The 9596-nt window shown below is 39.8% G+C and overlaps 1 protein-coding gene across 1 annotated transcript; it reads right to left on the reverse strand.

The window, feature by feature from the left end:
- Window positions 1–3322: 3322 nt before the first annotated feature.
- PTH (parathyroid hormone) lies at window positions 3323–8834 on the reverse strand. The gene is made up of 3 exons (XM_069090892.1): window positions 8819–8834; window positions 4101–4191; window positions 3323–3745 (listed from the first exon to the last, which is right to left on the reverse strand). The coding sequence occupies exons 2-3, from the start codon at window positions 4184–4186 to the stop codon at window positions 3460–3462; spliced, it is 372 nt and encodes a 123-aa protein (XP_068946993.1). The 5' UTR covers window positions 4187–4191; window positions 8819–8834; the 3' UTR covers window positions 3323–3459.
- Window positions 8835–9596: the final 762 nt, after the last annotated feature.

Consider the following 9596-nt stretch of genomic DNA (forward strand, 5'->3'; position numbering starts at 1 on the left):
GATCTCAGAGTCATTAAGCTGACCCTGTAGGTGAGCAGGAATCTTTTCTGCAGCACCCCAGTAAGTTGCCTTGAAGACTCTACTTTAATACCACCAATGATGGTGAGCTTGCTTTCTCTGGAACAGTCCATTTTCTCTATTATAAACAAAATAATAGGGGCAGCTAGGTGGCACAGTGAATAGAGCACCAACCCTGGAGTCAGGGGGACCCGAGTTCAAATCCAACCTCAGACACTTAACACTTACTAGCTGTGTGACCTTGGGCAAGTCACTTAACGCCCAATTACCCTGCCTTCTCCCCTCCAGAAAGCAAAAAAAAAAATTAATAAACATAATAATAATAATAACAATAGATAACATGTATGTAGCACTTACTAGACGTCAGCTACTGTGGTAAGCATTTGATCCTCACAACAGCCCTGGGAGATGTATGCTATTATTTATCATCTCCCTTTTACAGATGAAGAAACTAAGATAAACAGAAGTGACTTGCCCAGGGTCACATAGCTAGTAAGTGTCTGAGGCTGGATTTAAACTCGTCTTTTTGACTCCAGGTCCAATGCTCTATCCACTGTGCCACCGTTATTTCAATACAATCCAGGAGCAAGCATTTATTAAGTATTTATAAGGTATCAGGGCACTCGAGGCACTGAAACTTGGCTATTCAACTCCTACTCATTCAACCTAGTTCTTCCCTCTGGGGTCAAATAGAATAATAGTATAACAGTAACAGCTCATACTTCCAGCAGCCTGGTGAGGTAGATAATAGAGATATCCCCATTTTACAGCTGAGGCAAGTGAGGAAAGTGACTTACCCAAGGTTAGAGACTGATTGTAAGTGGCAGAGTCCTGATTCCAGCCATTCATGTAACACAAAATTTGACGCCATTTCCAGTAAAACAAACCACATTCACTAGTCTAATGTCTCTTCTATAGCACCTCTCTTCAAATACGAGGATAGTGATAAGGACCCTCCCAAGTTTTCTCTTTTGCAAACTAAGTGTCCAAATGTCCTTTGATTAATCCTGCCTAGTATAAGATGATTTCTTAATCTCCCCTTATTATGTCTCTCATTTGGCATCATGCCTCAGCCAGTTTACAAATGCATGCCGAATTATCTTCCAGGTCATTTTGTACTCTCAATTACCCTTATAGGGTAAGGATGCTTCTCTCTTCCTTTGAGAAGACTAAGATGGAGATTAACATGTTATATATTATGTGTATATATATATAAAACATGCTATAACCTTCTTTAGATTCCCTCGAGATCTGATTCCAGGGCAGAAGCAAGGTCAATGGATAAATAATAGAGTTAGAATGGGAAGGGACCTAAACAGCACCTAGCCAACTTGCCTCATTTTACAGATGAGGATGGGGAGGGAAGTCCTGAGATGTGAAGGGATTCCCCCCTGGCACATCTGCGTACGGCCACATGCCTTGTTTTCTCCAGTGTCGGACAGCTCTGCTATCTTCTGGGTGACTCTGTGTATGAAATGGATATGACAGTAATTCCTACCTGTCTAAGATTGGATTCTTGAGCCCTGGCTCCTCTGGCTTGCTACACAAGCCATTTCATCTCTCTAGACCTTAGTTTGCTCAGAAAGTAGGGATAATAATAAGACTTGCATCAGAGGGTTTTGAGGAAAATATTCTACAAGTTTTAGTGTTAGGTAATTCATGATTACTGAGAGAATTAACCCTTAGGAAATGTGAAGAGGACTAAGTAAATTTTTTTATAAAGGAAAACTTTGACTTCCTTGGTACAACTAATGAGGGACTCCCTCTGCCAATGCTTCTAGTCCTGGAGAATTGCCTGGGCACTGAGAGGTTCAACACTTTGTACAGGGTCCACACAGTCAGCATGTATCAGAGGTGAAGCACGAACACGGATTGTCCTATTCTGAAGTCACTTTTTTTTTTTTTTTGCATTTTGGAGGGGGGAAGGCAGGGCAATTGAGGTGAAGTGACTTGCCCAAGGTCACACGACAAGTAAATGTTAAGTGTCTGAGGCCAGATTTGAACTCAGGTCCTCCTGACTCCAGGGCTGGGGCTCCAGTCACTGCACTACCTAGCCACCCCCGAGGTCACTTTTCTATAGACTATGCCACACTGCCTTCTGATTTAAAGTATAAAAATATGGCTAAGGACAGAAAATGGGATTTCATGGGGATAGAGAACTCACAGATAAGGAAACTCCTTCTGCCAACACATATTGGAACCTGTTCTGTAACCTATAGTCCTAGAAAGTTGAACAGAACATTGAAATAAAGTTTAAGTGACTTGCCCAGGGTCACATAGTATGTTTCAGTATGTTTCAGAGGCAAGACTCAAATCCAGGTCCTACTTGCTTGAAGGCCCACTCTAATTCCACTGTGTGTATATTGTTGTTTTTCAGTAGTTTCAGTCATGTCCAATTCCTTGTGACCCCACATGGGATTTTCTTGGCAAAGACTCTGGGAGTGGTTTGCTATTTCCTTATCCAGTTTATTTTACACATGAGTAAATGGAGGCAAATAACCTCAAATGATTTGCCTGGGGTTACAGAGCTAGTAAGTGTCTAAGGACAGATTTGAGTTTAGGAAAATGAGTCTTCCCAAGTCCAGGCCCAGCACTCTATCCACTGCTCCACCTAGCTGCCCTAAGATTTCATAAACATGTGTGTGTGCATGTAAACATATATATGTATGTATATGTATATATGTGTGTATACATGTTTGTCTATATATATACATGTGTGTATAATTTTAATTTATATATAAAACTAAAATTATATATACATAATTTTAAAATATTACAATAGTTAAAGTATATGTTTTAAATTAATATGTTAAAATAGAAATGTGAAATATATTCATTTCTACCTTATGTGCTTTAACTGTAGTGGTCAGTTTAAAATGAGCCAGACTTTTATAAGTAGAAAGGGAATTATAGTAGCAAGTGAGAGACCCAAGATCTAGTTCCAACTTTTCCACTAACTTGTTGTATGGCCCTGGGAAAACAACCTAAATTCACTGGGCCCAGTTTTCTCCAGTTCCGGGAAGTGGTTGGTCTAGGGGACCCCCAGGGGCCTTTTCAGCCCTGTCATTGTATGATATCAGTCATAACACTAAGTTTCATGTTTGGCATTATCACTGAAAGGATTTTATTTGGCATTGTTAAAGTAGAAGAGAAGTTTGAAAGTACAATTTTATTCCTTTAGAAGTTGTGCACAAATTTACATTCAAAAGAGTTAGTTATAGAAATTGGATTGTTGAAAGTTCTCTTTAAATGAATATAGAGAAATAGTATCAAAACAGGCAATAAAATGAACAAACTGTGAGGATTGTCATTCCCACGCAGTTGGTTAGGGGCTAGGTCAATCAATGGACCTGGGTCATTTCAACAGAGCCAGGACAATCAGCAGCATGGACAGTTGTGACACAGGAACCCGGGCCACAGTGAACCAACCTTTTGCTGAATCTATTCTAGGTGGGGATTGATTTTGGACAGTATGTCCACATCATCCTTGTTTGTCTTCCCAAGTGACTTCTGTCCTGGAGCTAGTTGGTGGTCCTGGTTTGCAACCCGGGTTGCAACTGACTTTTTTTGGAGCCGGACCTCATTAGAGGCTGCAGGGGGCCCTCCAGGGATATCTTTGGGATCCATTATCTCTGCAAGCTTCCTTTTCAGCCATTCCAATCTGGTTTTGGTGTTTATGTACTCAGCCCAATCATGCATCAGTTGTATTTCAGTCACGCCTCTCTTCCTGGGGAGGAAGGGAGTAGAGTGAGAACAAAAAGGTGGAGAGCAAGAGAAAGATGGAAGGAGAAAGAGGAGAGAACATAAATCATTTGGTTTACTCACTCCTTCCCATTTTCCAGAATGAAGTGAAAGACAACTGTTGTTCCATTGACCAACAAAGCAAACTAGGCTACAATACTTATGTGGGGGTGGCTAGGTGGCACAGTGAATAGAGCACTGGCCTGGAGTCAGGAGGACCTGAGTTCAAATCCAGCCTCAGACACTTAACACCCACTAGCCGTGTGACCTTGGACAAGTCACTTAACCCCAAGTGCCCTGCATTCCCCCCTCCAAAAAGCAAAACCAAAAAAAAACCTTACTTGCGTGATATTCCATTGACATTTGCAAGGAAGCAAATTACATACAAGACCAGGATGGCTCTTGCCACATGTCTTGCAAAAACCATCTTTACTAAAAGGAAAGGAAAAAAGAGAACATTTAAAATTTAAGCAATTCCAAATTTTTTTTTTAATCTATCCAGTGTATATGTATAATCTATATCAAATTGCTTGCCTTCTCAAAGAGGGGAGAAGGAAGGGAGAGAATTGGGAACTCAAAATTTTTTTTAAATGTTAAAATTTGGGGTGGCTAGGTGACAGTGAATAGAGCACTGACCCTGGAGTCAGGAGGACCTGGGTTCAGATCCCTCCTCAGACACTTAACACAAAAAATAGCTGTGTGACCTTGGGCAAGTCACTTAACCCCAATTGCCCTCCAAAAAGCAAAAAAAAAAGTTAAAATTTGTTTTTACCTATAATTTTAAAATATTAAAATTTTCCAAAAAAATCTGTCCAGGTTAAACATTTTTACACATATGCACACGCACACACACACACTCACATACACACATATATGTATGTACACAAACACATCCACAGTACATATCATATAGCTTAAGAATGAAGTTGCCTAGCAAGTTGAATTTTTCTTGAGTAAACTGGTTAGATTTCCTATGTATGTAGGAAAAGTAGGGTTGCCAGTGCACAGAGCAAGGTTTGAGAAAAACTTGCTTATGATAACTTTATTTCCACTTTTTAACATTAGACCAAATGTTTTACAAGAGTTCTGAAACTGTTCATGCCAGATGAAGATTGATAATGATGATGATGATAGGTCTTTAAGACTGGCAAGGTACTTCACAATTTTTTTTCTCATTTTGTCCTCACTATACCCCTACAAGGTAGGTGATACTCTTATGCCCATTTTGTAGATGGGGAAACTGGAACTGAAAAAAGTTATGACTTGACTAGGGGCCACATAGCTAATGAATGACTGAGGTGGGATTTGAATTTATGTTTTCCTGACTCTACTTCAGCATACCATGCATTCTACCACCCAGCTGCCCTTAATTCCAAGAACCCCACTTTTGAAGATATACCTTCCAAAAGAATAACCATGAAGCTAAAGAATGAAGTCACCTAGTGTGATAGTAATGGCAATTAAAGATTCCCCTGTATTGGCTTGGTTTTCAAATTGATTGTATTAAAACCCAGAGTTTGTTAATCCCACCTGTGGGATGGGCTTGTTGATGTGAAAAGAAAGTCCTGAAGTGGGAGGAGCTGGTGATGTAGATTTGGAGAGACAAGAGAGAGGCGGAAGTTCTTTTTGGAAGCAGCACCTCGTGGAGAGAGAGAGACTAAGAGATTGCTGGTGGCCGCTTTGAATTGCCCTGGACTTTTGAGACCTGCCCCCTGAGCTGCCAAGGACTGAGGAGACATGGCTGTTTTGCTGGTACTTTGTCTGTCTGTTTTGATGTTATTTTGCCAGATTTGTCCACTGGTGAAAGACTGTCCTGTTGAAGAAGTCCTGGAACCTGGCATTTGGTTAAGAAGGCCTGAGACTGTCCTGCAGACAGAGAGTGAATACTGTCCACTGGTGAGGGACAGTACTGTTGTTGCAGGGGTCTGGAGACTGTCCGGCAGACAGAATGAATACTGTCCACTGGTGAAGGACAGTGCTGTTGTTGCAGAGGTCTGGGAGCCTTTCTGTTGGTTCAGAAGCCATGAAGAAGGATTTTCTTGTTGTATGTTTACAGAAATCCTGGGAGAGGGCTTTGCTAATGTGTTCAGGGGTTCTAGGACTGTTCTACAGACAGAGGATGAATTCATGAAGGGACTGGCAATGTATCTTATGGCCTTGCTAAGCCTTGTCTCCCCAGGAACTAAGATTGCTGAGAACTTGCCTCGTGTCAAGATGAAGAAAAGACCTCCATTTGGGTATTAAGTGCTGTGTTTAAACTTGATGTAACTCTGGGGTAGATTCAATTGTGATCCAGGGGTGGGGAACTTTTGACCTTATGTTTGGAAACTAATCTCCATTTGAGAAGAGGGGCTTTGTGGTGGACTTAATTAAGGTATAGCCTAGGGGTGGAGAAGTATTTAGAACGGAGACTTTGTAATTGATTGAATGATTGGAAGGTCCTGGGGTGGGGTAGTACTTGGAGATTATTTAATCATACTTAGTAAATGCTGTATTTTGAATGATGTCATGTTTTGATCTTCTTTGTTGTGGGTTTGTTACTGAAAAAAATAGAGAGCACCTATGCTGGTATTTTGAACCTGGGAAGTTGCCTTCTTTTGGCATTACATTACACCTAGCAAGTTAAATTTGTCTTGGTTGTACTGGTTGGGTTTCCTGTATAAGCAGGAGAAGCAGAGTTGCCAGCACACAGAGCAAGATTTGAGGAGAGCCCACCTGTGATAACTTTCCATACAGAAGAAGGCTGCTCATAATGAGAGTTCCAACATAGTAGATAAGTGGGAACAAGTTAAATATCTTAGAAGATTAAAACAACAAACATGGGTATATTCTGGTACCAGAGATCCAACAGAACTGAGAAAAGGGATAGACATATGGAAGGTGAAGAGGGTATGTGAAATAAGGCAAAGGACAATTAAGAAAATGCAGCTCTCTTGTAATATGAGTAACAGATGTCAAAAATGTCACATGTAGTCACTGTCAATGATGGGATAAGGACATGAAGAGAGAGAAGCAGATGTTCAGAGAATTGTTTTCTATTATTTGTACATAATGTTAAAGACTCCTTGTATCGTGTTGGGGATGACAGATCATCAGTGGGATACCTAGTAAGTAGCCAACACATGCTCTGCTTACAAACTGGGACTCCTAAAATGCTTGAAACCTTTGGTTCTCCTAATAAAGCAAACTATCCTCACAATTATTTGCTAAGCAACCCCCTACCCTGCTGTGCCAGTAAACTTGAACCTAACCTCTGTCCTAACGACCACAAGTTCAAAATTAGCCTAACTTAATGAAGTTTTGTTGAACTAATGTTTAGTTTTCCTGAACTACTCCTAACGAGTGTTTGCCAAGTGTTTGGTGCCAATGACTTTTTCAGTCATGTCTGACTTTCTGTGACCCCATTTGGGTTTTCTTGGTGAAGATACTGGGGTGGTTTGTCATTTCCTAATCCAGCTCATTTTACAGATGAGGAAACTGAGACAAACAAGGTTAAGTGACTTGCTTACAATCATTCAACTAGTAAGTGTCTGAGGCCACATTCAAACTCAGGTCCTCCTGACTCCAGGTCCAGCACTCTGCACTGTGCCATCTAGATAATCTTATCTGAAATAACTATCAGCATGTAAAGTTTGCAAAGTGTTCGGTACCATCTTCTCATATGAACCTCACATTGTCCCTTTTTGAAAGAAACTGTAGGGATAAATACAACTTATTTATGAAATAGAGACATAAGTTTGTCTACATTTTTTCCTCTTTGTTTTAATGACAAAAGCTTCTTTTCCACTATCCTTCCTCCGTTCCTTATGACCTTTTCCCATTTATGGGATTGTCTTGCCTGTATCCACATCATAGGCATTTCAATGGCAATTATTCTATGTAAGTTTTTAAAATGCTTAGTGTTGTGCTGTTTGTTGAAGACAGAAATAGAATTCCGAATGTCCACCTTGGAAAGCATGGACTGTTCTGTCCACTTTCATCCTATTCTATCTTACAGAATATGAAATTGTTGCTCATTGAACTATACTAAAAGAGTCCTGCATTAATTACAGCAGTAAGGCAATAGTCGATGTGGTCTTAAGGTTACTGATCCTGTCTTTGCTACAGATCCACTCACCCAGTGATCTCAGACGTTCCGGCAGCTTTGTTTCCCTGTTCCTCAAAAGATCTTAGATTCTCATAGAAATGACATAAGAAAGAACTAGAGAGAGGCTATAAAATATCTTTAAAAGGTAAGGTACTAATTTGGTAAAAAGATTGACACCTGGTATGAATAGTAGTAAAAACAAATGTCTCCAGGACTCTGGTTGAATTTGTGTAATGCTAGTGTATGAATCGGTTTCTTAATATTTTTTATGTCAAGAACTCCTTGGACAGTTTGGGGAAGCCTATGTACCCTCTCTTAGAAAAAATGTTTTTAAATGCATAAAATAAAATACATAGGATTATAAAGAAAGCTAATTATGTTGAAATATGGTTTTCAAAATATATTTGCAAAAAGAGTTCACAGATTTCAGGTTAATCACTCCTGGTAGAAACCAAGTTCCTTTTACCTTCAAATCCAACAATCTTTATGTGGGACTATAGTATAGAGAAGTTATGCAAATCTTTATCTTCATCAGCTTTCTTTGATTATTAAAATCATTCTTCATGGGAATATTTCATTTTCTAATTTCAAACAAGGAACCACCACATCGTGTCAAATGTTCATAGATTTTAGATTACTGCCTTAAAAAAAAATTCTGGCATCTCGAAAGACAAAACTGAATTGTTTTCAAAGGCTTTCTTTGGCTTGTCATATATTCTATTTGGCTAGCTTACATCCCAAGGTATTACGGCACTGGAAAGAAATTGTACCACCCACGTAATTCCTTGATGTTCAAATAATTTAGCTGATTGGACCCACAGAAAATAAATTCTACTCACCCAGGTATGCTCTCCTTCAGATAACTTGTCTTAGCAGCTGATGCTCTGTTAACACTGAGTAAACTAGACGAGGCTGCTGAATTAAACTGCAGGATCCTTAAATGTGACTTTTATATATAGGTCTTCCACACACCAAAAGATGCCCTTTTATTGTTTCCGGTGATGTTATGCTTATTTTTCTGGGTCACAAACTATAGGGGCTGAACATATCCACCATCTGCCTATGTCCACCCTTCTCTAATTGGGCATTAAGAAAAAAGTGAGATAGAAGGGGGTGGAGAAAAGGTCAGAGAGGAGAGAAAGGAATCCTAGAAAAAACTCTACTGTATAACTCAAATGAAAGCTGGGCTGGGGTGGCAAATCTGAAGTTAGATTAGGAGAAGAGATCCAGCAAGCTTGCAAGGATTCATCATCACAACTTAATTTACAGGAGAGCATCTTTATAAGAAAATTAAATCTGAAAGTGCAAAATACTCAGCGAGCATTGGAGTGGTTGTTATGTCATCAGATCACAGGTGAAGAAGAAAAGGTGGAGGAGGAAGAGGAGGGTAAATGCTTCAGTATGTGTATGCAAACCTGGAGAAGTGATATGGTTTGGAGACCCAGGAAAACCTGGGTTCAAGTCCTACCTCTTATATATTGAGGCTGTTTGACTGTGGATGGGTTGCTTAAATTCTCTGCTCTAGACCACTCTCTAAGATGATGTGGAATAGAACAATTGCTGATCTGCATTGGGAGAGGGTGTCCATTCATAAAAAAACAAACAAACCACAATAGGTCTAGAACCCCTCTTTCTTTTTTTTTTAATGTTTTGTCTTTATTAATTTGTTTGTTTACTTTTAGTTTACAAGATTCAGTTCCACAGTTCTTTGAGTTTCAAATTTTCTTCCCTTTCCCCCCCCCCCCCCCCC

This window comes from Petaurus breviceps, unplaced genomic scaffold (genome assembly GCF_028583685.1).
Source record: "Petaurus breviceps papuanus isolate PSGF00001 unplaced genomic scaffold, PetGlider_PUasm1.0 188, whole genome shotgun sequence".
NCBI classification, from domain to species: domain Eukaryota; kingdom Metazoa; phylum Chordata; class Mammalia; order Diprotodontia; family Petauridae; genus Petaurus; species Petaurus breviceps.

What these genes read in the sequence shown, in the direction of transcription:
- PTH (XM_069090892.1), bottom strand. Translation starts at nt 4,186, where the DNA reads ATGGTTTTTGCAAGACATGTGGCAAGAGCCATCCTGGTCTTGTATGTA. An exon ending in GTCAATGGAATATCACGCAA is followed by an intron (nt 3,746 to 4,100) that starts GTAAGGTTTTTT and finishes CTTCCTCCCCAG; the next exon opens with GAAGAGAGGCGTGACTGAAA.